The sequence below is a fragment of the Alosa alosa genome, chromosome 2, assembly GCF_017589495.1.
Source record: "Alosa alosa isolate M-15738 ecotype Scorff River chromosome 2, AALO_Geno_1.1, whole genome shotgun sequence".
NCBI lineage: Eukaryota > Metazoa > Chordata > Actinopteri > Clupeiformes > Clupeidae > Alosa > Alosa alosa.
This window is the reverse complement of record NC_063190.1, coordinates 29,640,512-29,657,936: the sequence shown is the minus strand read 5'-3', so window position 1 is coordinate 29,657,936 and position 17,425 is coordinate 29,640,512. Positions and strand designations below refer to the sequence as shown.

The 17,425-nt window shown below is 45.0% G+C and overlaps 1 protein-coding gene across 3 annotated transcripts in view; it reads left to right on the top strand.

The window, feature by feature from the left end:
* Window positions 1-2,114: 2,114 nt before the first annotated feature.
* Window positions 2,115-17,425, top strand: part of cxxc5a (CXXC finger protein 5a) — a 17,111-nt gene continuing 1,800 nt past the window's right edge. Inside the window, exons 1-3 of one of the 3 annotated variants that reach the window (XM_048238020.1) lie at window positions 2,115-2,449; window positions 2,558-2,627; window positions 8,819-9,954. In XM_048238020.1, coding sequence (XP_048093977.1) covers window positions 9,109-9,954 — 846 coding nt within the window. In that variant the 5' untranslated portion in view covers window positions 2,115-2,449; window positions 2,558-2,627; window positions 8,819-9,108. The other 2 variants (XM_048238022.1, XM_048238021.1) reach the window with 2 other exon arrangements.

The window sequence follows — 17,425 nt, the reverse complement described above, 5'->3', positions numbered from 1 at the left end:
ATAAGTACCAAATATCAACCCATGTTAAGGAGTCAAATACACTGTTTACACAGTAATTATAATAACCCCAGAAAACAGCAACTTCAAGTTATACTTAGCTTAACTGCTGGCATGGTTTTATTGTCCCCTCCCCCTCTTTGTCCTGGCTTCAGTCTGGCCGCAGAGAGCGGTCAAGCACTTCGCCATGGAAATGATTTTCAGAAGTGAAAGGAGGCCGAGAGGATTGACGTCTGCTTAATGTAAGATACAGTGGGTCCAGGCTCTTTGCCAGAACCGTGGAGACTCTGGGGATTACGGAGCAATGCGTGTCCAATTTATTCACGCCAGCGCGTCGTTAGGGACTGGATGCGCCTATTGTGTGCTTATCTCACTGACGAAGACTGACTACAAAAATATGCCAGTAGGGAAAAACGAAACTAGCCTTACGTGGCATTCTCGGCTTATTCAATTGTCAGATAACTTCGTATAATACACTTTTCACCTACATAAAAATGACTGAAATGTATCAGTTTAATATAGCGCCAGGTCAATCCTGACCTGGACAGAGTCACAGTCCATCCATACACCATATTGTCACAGTTGGTCATAGCTTAGACACAGGCCATACATAAAGCCTATACAAAAACTGCGTTTTACCTTCAGAGAGGATATGATATGCATAAACAGGGTTAATCAGGCCTGTCAGGTAAGCCAAAGTCAGACATAGGCTAGTATGTGAATCTACACTTCTCGGTTATTACATGTTTATAACATATTTACAAAGCATTTGAATATTGTTTAGGCTACCTGAAGCATGTATCTTCAGCAGCAAATTCAAGTAAAATCAATGCCTTTTTAAGGGGTATAAACCCTGTTTTATATGAGTGGCTATTGTGAAGCCTATATTCATTAATGTAACCAAACTAAACTTTGACAGCTCTTAGAACACAGAATAGGCCTACCACTGACTAGGAAGACTATTTTAATTACCTTGAGTTATTTGTTTCTGTAACAGTATGGGTCTACTAAAACGTGAGGTGATTTAAGTTAATTCAAAAAAACTATTTATCTAAAACGGACAACATACCTCTGGCCTTAAATGTCAAATGTTAAATCGCGCTATCCTCGTATAAACTCGCATTATAATTAAATGGTTGATTGGTGCTTACTGAGCATGGTGAATATAGGCTATTTTCTGCGAGGGGGTGTTTATGTGTGCGGGAGAGAGCTTGGCTGCAACTGCTGGTATTGGTAGAACATCCCCTCCCCTCGCACGCATTCGGGCTGCCGCGTTATTTTCCAGCTCGGAGCCTCAAACCGCACGGCTCGATCGATTCGCATTGATTGTCCCTGACGAGCTGCTCCACTTTCTAGCCAATGTCAGCCCGTCTGCGATCGGGAAGGAGAGAAATGAAGGAAAATCTCTGCCGCCCTGGCGGTGTCATTTCCACACACTTCAGTTGGCCGCCTGCCAGCAGACAGGACATTCCAAAGAGGTGGAGTGGACTCACATGTCGAACGAGATGCGGAGCCTAGCGCTTCGGACACTAATGACAGTGTCGCGGAGCACCGTTGTATGTAGAGCCATGCTAACAGAATAGCAACGTGAGCACAGCGACAGGCACGGTCATGGATAAACATTACTTGGTTTCGATGGCTCTTCAGCCCAAGCAATATGAACACTTAAAGTTTAGCTATTCGAAATTAAGACGCAGCATTAATTTCTCATTAGACAAAACGTTAATGTCGTGGTGCAGCTCTTTAGGAGTTGCCTAGTCATATTATGAAAAATGCCCACGCCCACCTAGTTTAGACTGAATTTATCATAATAAAATTATCACTTAAATTAATAATTTATACATAATTGCTTTTACAATTATTGTCAATATTACAATATGTAATATTGTAATGTCAGAGTGCAGTGTCACATGTTTCCAGTTAATAGGCCCATTCAAACTGAGCAGAAATCTGCTGAGATAAAAGTCAACAAAAGACCACGTGAAGTCAATTGATATTGTTAGAAAGCCAAATCCATTGGAGGCATGAATGTGTTAAGGAAAGTTCAGTCTTAAAGAGGTATGACGAAATATCAAGTTTGGCTCATACAGGAAAATATCATATGGAGCATACAGCGCACGCGGACATAAGCCTGCGCGGATAGCCATATCCACAAACGTAGATATTAAAAGTTCTAATCTTGACCTCATGCCGGAATAAACAAAGAACAAAAATGGATCAACTCTGCCCCCGAGTATTTACGGATTTTTAGTAATTACAGACATGTTCTGATGAACGTTGTTGCGAAATAATTCACCACTTCAACGTCTCTGGAAAGTCCAGTTCGGTTTTTACTTGGAGCTCCAAAAATCTATGAAATGGGTTTGCATGTTCGTCTCTGCGAACGGGGATGTAGAGGTGGGATTGCGAGTATCGAAAGGTTGAAGAGCCCATACGCTCAGCTTCCGTGAAAGTACGTTTTATAGTAATTCATTGAGACTACCAATGATTGGTCATAGTTGCTGGCAATAATATTTCTCCTACACAAGAGTAAGGTTTTTCTTTCTTCTTTTGACATCAGTCTCTACGGCAAGCTCTGAGACGGACCGCTTGGACAGTGGGAGCCCTCCCCTCTGGTCGGATCTGCCTTGGTAGGTGCGAATAAAAAAGGGCCCGTGTTTGCAAATATGCAGATACATTGAAGGGGGAATCATACTTTGTTGAAGTCTGCTCAAAGTTGGGATGTCATCTTACTAACGATCAAGTTAGTTGGGAAAACGGGAGAATGGTTCTTATCTATTTTCCCTGTCGTGCTGCTGCAGACCATACACTGGCACCGCAGAGACCGTGGTTTCAGATCACTGAGTCTAGACAAAAGGTATTTTTGCAACTACTGTTTTAATGTTAACTAAACTTATGGGTTTACATTACGCGCATGTTTGTAGCTTGTGCTTATGGTGCTGATAACTATATAGGCTAGGTGATGAGAAATAGGAAATAGACTGTACTGGAAGAATTAATTCTCTCTGATTATTAGAGCTACGTTATTAAAGACAGTTGTCGAAATTTCTGAATAGGTATTTGTCCTATGGTGAACGATGACATTTCAAGTGTGAATCTTTTAGCAATGGCATGGATTTTTGAGAAAGTTTGTGTTCTTCAACATTTGTGATTGAAATTATGTTAGTTCAGGCTACTTTACATTGATTTGGGCTTGATGACGTTTATGATAGCGACAGAAATCACGACAGGTGGTATGGTTATTACTGATGTCTCAGTTCTCGTTGACGGAACTTTTAAAAACAGGATGCAGAAGGCTGCACCTGGGAAGATACCACGACCTGGTATTAGGCAATGCATAAATACCCAAATATTAATAAATTTGACAAATTCGTGTGTGCTGATTTGAAGTATAACTTATACTTGCCGTTGGAAATATTATGATATAGTGTAATTATTGTCTTTGGAAAGAAATGTGACTTTAGATAATCATATAAAGGCAAAATGTGTTCGCTGTCTGTCTCATTGTTTGTGGCGAGGGGATCAGCTTGACTTCGGCGCGCGATGTCCCCGTGCTTGTACCGCTGAGAACGGGGATTTACGGCGACCCCCCGGTACTGCCGCAATCCGTGAGCAGCAGCGGCGCTCACAAAGGGGTTACTAGTGTGTGGTGGTGAATAAATGGCCGTAACAATTAAAGAACAAAGTCAAGCGTTCAGCGAGCATAATCAGGAATACAACTTTGAAATGACCAAGTCTACGAGGGTAGACAGGAAAGAAGTCTTGGGCATCTCTTTGTGCACATTCGAGTCAATTCGAGTCAAAAACAGGCTTCTGGGTCTCGTGCGTCTGTGCGATAAGTGTGTGAGCGTGTGTGCATGCGTGCTTACGTCCGTATGTAAGTGTGTGTTTGTTTGGGGTGGGGAATAGGTGTGGAGCCTGTGTGATTGCGCGTCGTGAGAGAAGGCTTGTTTAGTTCCGCATTGGCTAATAGCCTGCTACCTATTTGGAGGATTTCGCTTCTTTTTTGCCCAGAAATTCTGACACTAAAGGTGATCAAGGAGGAACTTATGCACAACTTTAACAGTTCCATGCATACCCTCATATCATATTTGGGAAGATTTACACATTTACTTTGCTTGTTTTGTTGATAATTAAAAAAAACTCATTAGGGAAAAAAGTTTTGATAGCCTTCATAAAGAGGATCAACATGATGACAACATATTAATGAGGAGAATGAGAAAGAGTTCCAAACCCCTAGCTAGTCCCATTCCAGTCGTGCAGTGGTTGTGTTGTTTCGGCCTAATACTCCAAGGGAAAGGACCAATTACCGCCTTACATTGACCTCCGGGGAGGGGGTTTGGGTGCAGCTTCAAATTGACATGGTCGACGGAGGGATGCGATGTCGTGCTTTAAAAACAAGAGTAATTGCGACAATAATCACAACAACAATACATAAATAATAATAATAATAATAATAATAATAATAATAATAATACATAGGCCTAATGATACATTTCACTCATTGCAGACAGTGGTCACAGCAAAACCATGAGGTGTTAATCGAATTCAGTCATCTTACTGAAAATGAAGCCATATCCTACTTCAGAATTGAGAGGACATGTTGCTTCTGTTGTTCTTATTGTCAGGTGACAAGCTCTCACAACCACTAACATGAGCTGTTGCACTGGATAATAGAATCATACTGTCAACAGGAAACATGCAGGTCTAGTTTTTTTTTTTTTACAAAGTGTTCCAAAAAGTTCCCTGTCATGTTTTTTGGGGAAAGACTCTGCTGATGCTCTACAAGTAGCAGAGCAGTGAATAACCTTACAAATCACTAATCACTAAAGTAGTTTGGCTTGGGGAGTTGGACAAGAAGATGAGAAGCTGTTTCTCTGTAGTCACATGTTTCTGGAGGTCATTCACAGGTCATACTTTGTAAACACACAATAACTGTGATCATCTATGAAATTGAGAGATTTAAACGGCAACAAGTATGTTTGGGTGGTATTTTACATCTTATGCTTAAAAAGCTTGAAATGTCTGGAAGAATTAAAATGTTCAATACATGTCAAAATAGTATTTTCATTATTCCTAGAATACTGTAGGACAGTAGGGCACACCTGGAAGACACACCTAGTCTTTGCCTCTGTGTTATCTTTGACATAGGCTGCTGCATCTTGTCACGTGGTAAGGAAGAAGTCCACTTTTAATACAGCGCAGCAGATCCAAGGGTATCCAGAAAGAGTATCAATGGGACATTTTATATTCTTTTGTATTTAGATCCTCTTAAATTATGAATCGCCTCTTGTGGGATATGTTGACAGTAAAATGTCAGTTTATAATGGTGCAGTGTAAAAAAAGAAATTTAGTTTCTTCAGTTTCATCGTATATTGATATTATATATTGTATAGACATATCATCATCATACTGTACCTGTGTGTGTGTGTGTGTTTATGTGTGTGTGTGTGTGTGTGTGTGTGTGTGTGTGTGTGTGTTTATGTGTGTGTGTGTGTGTGTGTGTGTGTGTGTATGTGTGTGTGTGTATGTGTATGTGTATGTGTATGTGTATGTGTATGTGTATGTGTATGTGTATGTGCATGTGCATGTGTGTTTATGTGTGTATGTGTGTGTGTGTGTGTGTGTGCACACGCATTACCTTTTCTTACACGTTGCCTGCTGATGGTGGTGGTTTAAGGTTGATATTCCCTGTGAGACTGGCAGCTTGCAAAACAGCCATATGCAGCCTCCTTAGAGCTACTGATTAAACTCAAGCTAACGGGTTCCCCATTCCCACAGTGGTGTAGTAATAGTAATAGTATGTAATAGTATGACCTGGCTGGAGAGCAGTTCTAAAGCGACCCTCTAAAAGGATTAGATTTTGGAAGTGTGGCAACCCTTCATCTAGCCGCAGACCTGTAAACACTAAACATGTCTATATCAAAAACCAACTTGGCTAATTGGAGTCTTTATCTATAATGATCTGACTGAACATAATACTCATATCACATCACTGTCTTTACCGTAGTTTATCAAAACATCCCTACTGAGGGAGGCAACTGGCTCGCTTGTCTGAGCCTGGTCTATGGATGCATGCATACATTTTTTCTCTTTAAGCCATTCAAGATAAGCAGTCAACACTTGATGCTCATCAAGATAGTGCAACCACAAAAGATTTTGTTTTGTTTTTGTTCATTCCTCTGGCTGTGAAAAAAGCTTAGATTTACTTGTCAGTTAATCAGTTCATTATGAGTAAATCTGGCTTTCATCTCCGTGTTGTTGAGTGGCCTTGACTGACCTCCTCTGGCATTGTTTTAAGGGAAATGTGAAGTCAAGAAGTGATTATTTGCTGGCTACACTGCGTTATCTACAGAAGAGGTTAACAGCCTGTGAAATACATTTTAAATCATGTCATCACAATATTGATTTCACCTGTAAAGCAAATGCTAAACATGGAACATGTTTAACTTAAGGTGTTCAACTGAACCCATCTCGTGATTGCGATGGTAATTGGGTATGGTAAGATTTTCAAACACAGGTCCTCTTTGTAGCGTACTTTATTCCATGTTAGTGAAATAAAATGTATGTGTATAATACTGATCCGTTCAACATAAAGGAGTTATGGTAAAAAAAAAAATGTAAGTGTGAAGTGAATGGAAAGTACATGCTATGTTTGTTGTGCTCAGACAGAATTAGCTACACAAGCAATGCAGAATTCTTTTTCATCCCTGTCTGTGGAGGCAAATGTGATCAGACGTTTTTAGTTGACTATCCTGACCTATGACACCCCACTAAATTGTCATAAATTGTGCAGTTTGCTTCAGTTAACACATGACCATAAAGCAGACAGTGAGCATCATGGTGTGGCTAATGGACAGAAGTGTTTAAGTGTGGGGTATACATCTTGCTTTGCTGATGGCAAATATTTGTCTTATTCTCATTGGTCACAGTACAATAGCAGCTGCATAGTTATTTGTCCTGTGAGTTATGCCACTGAAGAAATGCTCTCATGTGTTAGTGAATGAGAAGAAGTTATCAATGACAGATGAAAACACTATGAGTACTGTCATTGACTATTACTTTGAATAGCATGTAGCATGATTGTATCTCCTCAGTGTTGGAGACAGGCTTGCTATGATTTCTCCAAGTATAACATGCAGTTAGAAGAATGAGGTGGCCCAAGAAAGAAATGAAACATGTTTCCATGTAAACACAGTCATTCAGATGTGATTGATAAAATGAAGGCCAGATTGTGAATGTGACAGATCTTACCCAGAGACAGTGTGTGTGTGGGGGGGGGAGGGACTGGAGGTGATGTCATGGATGCTGATGGCGAGCGCGGTGGCTAGGCTGGGAGCGGGCACAGGCGCTGGCAGGAGCAAAGCCGTTACTGGCGCAGGGCACAGCGGGCGGACTGTGGCTGTGGCTGTGGCTGTGCCGCAAGGCTCCTGGTCAGCAGGCGAGCTGATGGAGAGAGATGGGGGGTGTGGACAGACGCGCAGGGGGGAAAGGCAGGCAAGCGCGGGGGGGTGGGGGGTGCGGTGGTGGTGGTGGCTTTGGGGGGCGGATCTGGCTGTGGTCCGCTGGCGCCACAGACCCCTGAGCTGGTGAGAATGCGGGGGCTGCGCTCCTGCCTTTGAAGCTTTACCTCCCACTAATTCTGGCCTTCCAATTTCCACACACTGCGCAGACCCCCACCCCACCCCCCCCCCCCAGCCCTTCTCCCTCCCCCTCCCTTTGTTTCCCTTATAAGGACTGGGCCGGCCATTTCCTCAGATTTTTTCTCGGGGGTTATGTGCGTCTGCGTGTGTGCATGTCTGTCAGGGCACTGGTCACTGAGGTGATTCCCCCTTTGTAAGTTGCTGTTGGTTATTCAAACAAACGGGACAATACAAACATCTGAAACTCTTCTAGATTGACACAACATTTTGAGGAAATGGATATATTGTAGTTTTTTACAAGAGAAAATAACAAACAGTTATGTGTGGAGTGGGGAATGCTCTACCTATCCATCTCTAAAGCAAAATAAATGTGCTTCTTCCCTCCCCCTTTCCCAATGGAATAGTGCAAAAGATCACATAAGGATAGATCCTCTCACCTTAGGTGACAGGGACGAGAGAGCTTTTATACCTAACTTGGGAAATGGTGTCATCATGTCACAAATTATAAGGTGAACTGAACTTTTTGTGATGACTGTATGTGTGTGTGACTGAGGGGTTGGTAGTGTGATAGCTACATGCAGTGCACATTCATGTTTGTGTGTGGCACACAGATTTGTGTGAACAAAAATGGAAGAATGTCTGTTTTAGTGTTATTTTTGACTTGTTGGATCTAGAGCCATCATCATTTATGTGTGTGTGTGTGTGTGTGTGTGTGTGTTGTGTGTGTGTGTGTGTGTGTGTGTGTATGTGTGTGTGTGTGTGTGTGTGTGTGTGTGTGTATATACAAATGTATAACAAATTGTGGAGACAGTGGGCCTTCATGGGTGGTTTCCCAGGAGAGGTCTATGAACAGCTCTGGTGTTTGGGTGTGACAAGAGAGAGCAGCTTGACATTCTAATAATCTAATTCTGATGTTTACTTCACTGGTTTCAACCCCTTGTGTAGAACTGAACATTACTGAACAGAGAATGTGGAAGAAGTGGTTCGTCTTCAACTCTGCACTGTGTTTTGAACTGAATTGTTAAAACATTTTGATTATTACTGGCTCTGTCAGGGAAATTGATTGTCTGCCAGTTCTCTATTTCATTTCTACATTGATGTGTCTGAATATGTCTGTGACTCACAGCTGAGAACAACTCTTTTGTAATGCTTTCTTTTTTTCTCTCCATCTCTCCTAGTCTTTGGCTTACCAGTGGAAGGATGTGGACGAGGGTTAAAATTTAGACAGGTCAAGGTCAACGGCTACAGGAGGCCTGCCTGCCTGCATGCTTACCTGCCTGCCATTGGCCGGCTGATCAGTCTGTCAAGGGGAGGCTCCACCCTCACCCCTAGAGCTTTCAGCAGGCAAACGAGTAGCACTGGGCCCCTTCCCCTGCCGCCCCCTCACCCCCCTTACCCATCCTGTCCCCATACCCCCACCCGTCCACCCAACCCGACCCGACCCACGCACTCGCGCCGGGGCTGGATCATGTCGAGCGGCGGGCCGGAGGGCAACCGGACAGCCGAGGCCCAGGACCCAAGCAGCCGCCGCACGCCGGACTCGCCCGTCGCAGAGCGCCGCAACCGCAGCGGCATCATCAGTGAGCCGCTCAGCAAGAGCCTGAAGCACTCGCGCGCCCTCTCCCAGTACACGCCCGCGGCCAACACCAACAGTAACAACACCCTCAACGGACTCCACAGCGGCAGCAACGGCAAGGTCAAGCACCAGGCCACCAAGCCCCAGGAGCCCCCCCAGCAGCCTCCGCAGACGCAGACCCTGGCGTCCATGCCCGCGCTGGGCAAACTGGACCGGACCCTAGAGCAGATGCTGGAGAACCAGAATGGCCTGCTGCACTTCGCCCAGGCGGCGGCGCTGCTCAAGCGGGCCGGCATGGAGCACATGCTGCTGCCGGGTGGCGTCGGGGTCGGCGGCATCGGGGGCGTCGAGTCAGGCACCGGCGCCGCGGGCGACCTGGACGGGGCGGCGGCGGCGGCGGCGGCGGACGCGGTGAGCGGCCTCGCCGACTTCGCCTACGGCGTGGGTGGCGGCTTCCCGTTCAACCCGGGTCTGTTCATCATGACGCCGGCCGGGGTGTTCTTGGCGGACAGCGCGCTGCACATGGCCGGCCTGGCCGAGTACCCGGCGCAGAGCGAGCTGGCCTCCGCCATCAGCTCCGGCAAGAAGAAGCGGAAACGCTGCGGCATGTGCCCGCCCTGCCGGCGCAGGATTAACTGTGAGCAGTGCAGCAGCTGCCGCAACCGCAAGACCGGACACCAGATCTGCAAGTTCCGCAAGTGCGAGGAGCTCAAAAAGAAGCCGTCTGCAGCTCTGGAGGTAACAGCGGCCGGTGCAGACACACACACAGGGAGAGAGTGGGCATTAGCTGGCCACGTTAGAAAGGATGGATGGTTCAAATGTAGGTTTTAGATATTATAAGGTATTTATTAACACTTCTGAAATCAGTACCTTTTTACACTATTTGCAGTATTTTTATCATCTGCCTACAGTAAATGACCTACAGGGTCAGTTCCTCTGGAACAACTTAAGTGCTCAGGGGCACAAAAGTCCTAGTCCCTGGCATCGAACCCACAACTTTCAGGTGTTAATCTTGGACACGCAGATCACTAACCACTAGACCACCACCACTTTAGAGAGGAGGGATGATTAAAGTGTAGATGTTGGCTATTGTAACATATTTATCACCATAACTCTGGTTGAGGAGCCCAGACCAGTACAGACCTCAATCATAGCTCCACACAGAAGATCTGAGTCTGGTGGGATCCTACATCGACTTTGGTTAGGTGTTATTTTCAGAAACATTCGGATAGGCCAGTGGCCATTGTTTTTTGTTCAACCTGTTTCAAACAGATTTAGGAATCCGTCACATGTTCACGTCTTCAGTATGGGGTTGTCAAAATGAGATTGTCTTGCAGTTGTCACTTGATCTGAACTCAGTCTGTAGGTGTAGTGACTAATGAAATTAATTCAGTAGGTGAATGTTGTGATTGGTTAGAATAGTTTGTTGAACTGGCTTCACAATTTACATTAGTATAGCAATTTATATTCTTTAATATCACATAATGTGTGTGTTTGAGTGTGTGTCTATGCGTGTGTGTGCCAGGGGCATCTGCTGCTGCTGCTGCTGGTGTGGCATATGTGTTTGCATGGGTGTATTTGGGTGTGTTTGAATGTGTAAATATGTCAAGTATTTGCATATGTAATGTCTGTGTGTGTGTGTGTGTGTGTGTGTGTGTGTGTGTGTGTATGTTTCTGTATCTGTTTGTCTCTGTGTGTTTGTTTACATTGGGATTGTGTGCATGTGTATGGGCATATGCAGTGTGTGTGTGTTTCCAATGGCTCTGTGTTTCCGTGGAAGGCAGGAGGGGTGCTGAGGGGCTTTTAGGATGGGGTGTGACAGGTGGTGCGGGTGGGGGAAGGCATGTGCCTTTGTGAGTGTGCATGTATGTGTGTGTGTGTGTGTGTGTGTGTGTGTGTGTGTGTGTGTGTGTGTGTGTGTGTGTGTGGTTGTGTGGAGTGTGTGTGTGTGTGTGAGTGTGTGTGTGTGTGTGTGTGTGTGTGTGTGTGTGTGTGTGTGAGTGTGTGTGTGTGTGTGTGTGTGTGTGTGTGTGTGTGTGTGTTTGTGGTTGTGTGTGTGTGTGTGTGTGTGTGTGTGTGTGTGTGTGTGTGTGTGTGTGTGTGTGTGTGTGTGTGTGTGTGTGTTTGTGGTTGTGTGTGTGTGTGTGTGTGTGTGTGGGTGGGCAGACATGCACCGCAGGGTTTTCTCTAATCTGTCCTCCACACTCTCATTACGTCACTCTCTTCTCCCCATCCCCTGATTACTCCACACCCGTGCTGAAGACCCCCCCCCCCCGGTGTGTACACACCGGAAGTCTTTAGATAAAGCTCCTTTTGTGGCGACATGTATCTGGAGCCATATATCCCTTTGTGAGAGGAGGATGCTAGTGGATGCAGCAGTGCTTAGTAATGTAAACAATACAAAAATACCAGAAATATGGGGGGGTTTTGTGCTCATGTTCAATTGTGTGAGGAGTGTGTCAGCAGCTTAATTTACCGTTGGACTTATAGTATAGTTTTAGCAGAGGGTTTACTTCAGTACTGACTGCACTACACTGAAGTTCTTGTGTTTACCTTCCTGTGTGAGTCTGTGTGTGGGTCAGTGTGTATTTGTGTGTGTGTTTGTGTGTGTGCACGTGTGTGCTCATGTGTGCGCGTGTGTGCGTGCGTGCGTGCGTATGTGTGTGTATTTGTGTGTGTGTGTGTGTGTGTGTGTGTGTGTGTGACATGGTCCATCTGGCCATAGGGCTGTCATCTGGAGCACCAGGTGTCAGCATGGCACAGGCGCCCTCCCCTTGCCCTCTCTCTCCTGTGGCACGCCTCGCTTGTGTGCCGTAATGGCCCTCCAAACTTCTCGCCGAGGTCACCTCATGTTGACTTGATGGAGTAGCAGTAGCTTGATGGAGTAGTCCTGTTTTGCACCCCTCTCCTCCTCTCCTCTCCTCCAGTATCCCTTTAAAGCTGCATTTACCACCAGCCACCTAGTGAGACTCTTTGGAATGCTCTCATGTGTGTACAATCGCTTAAATCATGATGGCACCTTTGCTTAGCATTTTGCAGAAAAAACTTGTACATTCAATGATGCTACAGCATTAAAACATACAGCACATCATCATTTGTGCTTGGTAGTGTTATCGTACAGAAACAGGAGGGCCTGTTGACATTGATAGTTGATATTTTTTGTGAATGGTATTCCGTTCTCTGTCAGCGTGCCACAGTCCTTCAGAGGAAACTCCAGTGGAGGACAAGATGTCGGGGTGCTAAAGATGTTGGGGTGCTAAAGATGTCGGGGTGCTAAAGATGTCGGGGTGCTATAGATGTTGGGGTGCTAAAGATGTTGGGGTGCTAAAGATGTCGGGGTGCTAAAGATGTTGGGGTGCTAAAGATGTTGGGGTGCTAAAGATGTTGGGGTGCTAAATGTTGGGGTGCTAAAGATGTTGGGGTGCTAAATGTTGGGGTGCTAAAGATGTTGGGGTGCTAAAGATGTCGGGGTGCTAAAGATGTCGGGGTGCTAAAGATGTTGGGGTGCTAAAGATGTTGGGGTGCTAAAGAGTGGCGAGTGAGAGAATGTGAGATAGCACATGAGAGGCCAGGGAAATGTTCCCCTCAATGTGCCGCAGCGTCTGCAAGCTGGTGACTCCACAGTTGGCTATTCTCACTGTGTTTTTTGCAACAGCGATGTCCAGGAGAGAGCGAGGGAGCAGGAAAACGAGAGAATAGGAGACATCCTTGGGTGCGTTTCCCAAAAGCATAGTTGCTAACTAAGTTAGCAACTTTGTTGGTTGCAATGCAATTTCCCATTGCCAACCAACTAAGTTGCTAACAGGTTAGCAACTATGGTTTTGGGAAACGCACTCCTGGTCTGTAAAGAGTAGCTTTTATCTTTTATATCCTTGTATCCTACAGCTCTGTTCTTTGTAATTGTATAGATAAATACATACATACATACATACATACATACATACATACATACTATGTTTTTGTATGTGTAATGTAGGGTATGTAAATAGGTTTTCATGTTTTCAATGTTTTCATGCTGTAGAGGTTATTTATAGTACATGAAATCAGATTCAGAAGCATTGCCAAATTAAGCCATACAATGTATAGTCGCTGTCATAGCTGATACGAAAGTACTCAGTGTTATGACAGCCATGGTTAGCGCTTCGGACTTGTAACGGGCGGGTTGCCGGTTCGAACCCCAATCAGTAGGCACGGCTGAAGAGCAAGGCTCCTAACCCCTCGCTGCTCCCCGAGCGCCGCTGTTGTTGCAGGCAGCTCACTGCGCCGGGATTAGTGTGTGCTTCACCTCATTGTGTGCTGAGTGTGTTTCACTAATTCACGGATTGGGGATAAATGCAGAGACCAAATTTCCCTCACAGGCTCAAAAGAGTATATATACTTATACTTATGTTTACAGGAGATCATTTTGTATTTATTGAGAGAAGCACATGCTTGTCTTTTTTCTCTAAATGCTTCATGGAGTCAATTAGGTTGCCATTAGTATTAAGCTAAAACAATTAATTTCATGTTGGCTTGCAAAAGCAAATGTTTACATAGTGTGCAGCAAATCCTTTCTGTGTGTAATTGGTTTGCTCTGGCTCATCATCAAAGGTTTGCGAGGTCAGATTTAAACGCATAATAAGTGAAAGTTGTCTAATTTTCTGTGACATTATGCATATACATTATGCATTAGCTGGTGTAAAACATGTTAAAGAGCATGCTATGATTAAAGACATACACAGTGAGATAGATCTGAGGGACTTGTTGTATTACATCATTTATAACTGCATCATGATTTCTACTATTCTAAAAACAGTTTGCATTGATTTAGGCATCTGCCATTAATCACTAGAGAAACATTGAGTCAGTCTTAGCATTAGTAGTATTAAAATGCATAGGTATAGCATGACATTTATAACTTATGTATTAATGCATGCAGTAAAAGTAATCTGTAAACAACCCATACAACTTTTATGGTAATTTATTATGATTTCTCAAAATAAGTTTAGATATGACAAGTTCAGTGAATGTTTTGCTTTAATTAACAACAAGAGTAAATACTTAATTAAGTAACAAGAACAACAACAAAATCAGATACTACTATGAATTAATACCACCACAGGACGTGAGAAATGTTACTTGTGCCAGAAATGTGTTGCATAGTAAACATGCTTTGTAATTATGATAGATGCTGTGTCTGGCCTTATCAGTTTGTTAAGGTTCCTTATATTATTATTTTGTCATTTTTATTGTTCATTTGATGTGACTATAATTATTTGTAACTCAGCCTTTTAGACGCATTATGTCATTAATGACATATTGAATTATTTTTAGCTTAGCCTTCTAGACGTATTATGTCTTTAATGACGTATTCATAGACATATTGCGCATGTAATTTGATCGTCCGTCTTAATTGCCTGTGTTAGTCAGACGTTTGTGTCCAGAGTTAACCACTGGACCGCTGGTGCTCATTAAAATGACCCTCTGAGCCCCAGCAAGTGTCGCTGGTCTGCCTCTTTGACACACGGTCATACCTATAGCACCACTGGACTTAACACATGTGAGTGGGGCAAAGGCAGAAAGAGACAAAGCATTCATTATTAGATGTGTTTGGCGCTTTACACTGTAATGAGATTGGGATGCATATGATGCCAAATAAATGAATTGATACATGAATAAATGAATAAATAAATAATATGGTGGAGGTGTTGTGTGGAGGCCTTTACCACCCCACACCTTGCTGGCTCGAGATGTCTGGCTCTATTTTGGGAGTGTTACGTTTCCACTGAAATAAGAGGAGGCACTCGCCAAGCAGGCCAGAGTCAGACCTCTGTGACAGGCATCTTACTGTGTTGTTGTTCTGAGTGGTTCACTTGGCCACCTACATCAAAGACTCTGTACTCCGTACATCCAGTACATACTCACTCTGAACTCATTTGTTTGGGATCAGTTTGGGTTTGTTTCTTATGGCGGTAGATGACCGCATACATTATCTGTGTTACGTATTGTACAGGATCTGTGTGTGTTTGTATCTCTTTCCTTCCCCCCTCCCTATGTATATATGTGTGTGTGTGTGTGTGTGTGTGTGTGTGTGTGTGTGTGTGTGTGTGTGTGTGTGTGTGTGTGTGTGTGTGTGTGTGTATCATGTGCTCTTGTGCAGACAGAGTAAACCCTGATTCCTCTGAAATGAGGTGTGATATCTTAGTCCGTGTAAGAACGCTCATAGTTTGGCATGCGGGCAAATAGCACAGTTGTCACCCAGCACCACTCCCCTCTCCACCCTTCCCCAACAAAACCCAGACTGAGGGAGAGTCACACACTGACCAAAAGCCATGTCTGCAAATAGACTGGTCACTGAAGTCGGGAGGAACAACATACAAGCAGCCAAGCGACTGTGTCAGCATGAGAAGTAGAACACCATGGACAACAGATAGAGAGGGTCAGGAGTGTGTGTGTGGACACACATTTGTGAAAATATTATCTTCTGTTAATGTAACATTGTGAAAAGCTATCTTCCTTCCAGTCTGCTAAGAGAGTGATTGACTATGATGAGTGCGTGGTCATCTGTTTTGGAGAGGGGAGGACTGGGTGGGGGCTGGGGGTGGGGGGGGGGGGGGATGGAGAGGTGGGGGATGAAAAGAGTGGCTGGATAATTCCACAGCGGAGGTGTGTGTGTTTGTGGGGGGCAGTTGGGTGGTTCACTATCTAAAATGTAATTTGAGGAGATCAACATTGCCCTTCAAACAAATATCTAAATTTACATTTAGTTCCCTTTGGCTTAGCCAGAAGTAAACCTGCTGAATCACCACTGATTAGACCACCTGATGCTCTACCTGACTGACTGGTTTACTGTAGGGAGAGAGCTTCTCTTGTCATACCTCAAAATGAAATGCTGCCCCTAAAGATAACAAGACGAGGGTGGAGGGGTGGTGGTGCTAGTGGTGGTTGTGGGTGTCAGGCACTGGTAATATATTCATAGTAAAATCAATGCAGTCAGATTAGGATGCCATGCTTTAAGAGTGGCCCTCTCAGATAGATGGTGACCTTGGGGAGGGTCTCGTCCACCCAGACCAGCCCCTCCCCTGCGTGTCACAGAGGAGTGTTCCTACAAAATGAGGGTGAAGGGTCAGGGAGACTGGGGGTCAGAGGTCACAGATGAAGGAGTCTGGACTGAGAGGGGCCGGGGGTCAGGAGGGTCACTTCTCTGCCTTAGTGAAATGTCATAGGTGAGTGGTGTGGGGGGGGGGGCTCTGCGGCTGAAATGTGAGGAAGTCTTGGCTCGGCCCGTGACGCTGGACTCGCGGGGGTGCGGAGAAATGCGTGTGAAGGTTACGCGTCGGATAACTGGGCTGCTGCTGCTGCTGCTGGGGGCTCGTGTGTCTGGGTGGCCTTGTTTTGCTCATCACTCACACACACGCACACACACACACACACACACACACACACACACACACACACACACAGATGCCCTGTGTGTGTGTGTGTGTGCTGTGAGTTAGTGAGTGAGTGTGTGTGGGGACAAGTGTGTCTTGGGGTGTTTCAGGTGTTTTGATGAGTTGAGTTGACTTGAGTGAGTGAAGGTACTATTACTGTTTAAGTATGAATGTGAGTTTGTGTATGAGAGAGTTTTTTTGTTTTGGATGTGTGTGTATATGTATGTGTGTGTGTGTGTGTGTGTGTGTGTGTGTGTGTGTGTGTGTGTGTGTGTCTACAAATATATGGGGTATGGCTGATAGGCCTGAGGCGGTGCTGCTGAATTTGTTTCTCTGCTGCGGCAGCGTTGTGCTTTGAAGGGCGACGACTCTGGAGCACAGAGACCTAACCACAAGTGGGCCTTCTACAGCCTACATCCACTTTCAGCTCCTACTGCAGGCTCTGTGTGTGTGTGCGTGTGTGTGTGTGTGTGTGTGTGTGTGTGTGTGTGTGTGTGTGTATGTGTTTGTGTGTGTGTGTGTGTGTGAGTGTGTGCACGTGTGTGTGTGTGTGTGTGTGTGTGTGTGTGTCTGTGTTCGTACTTGTGTGTGTGTGTGCGTGTGTGTGTGCCTGTGTTCCTACTTGTGCACATGTATGTATGTGTGTGTGTGTGTGTGTGTGTGTGTGTGTGTGTGTGTGTCCAGTCAGGGCGGCGTGAGGGGGTGGGGGTTTGCAGGCTGGTGGCACCAGTGAGAGCTGTGCGGTGGGAGCACTACGTGACTGCGTGCTGACTAAATAATAAATGTGCCGTATCGGG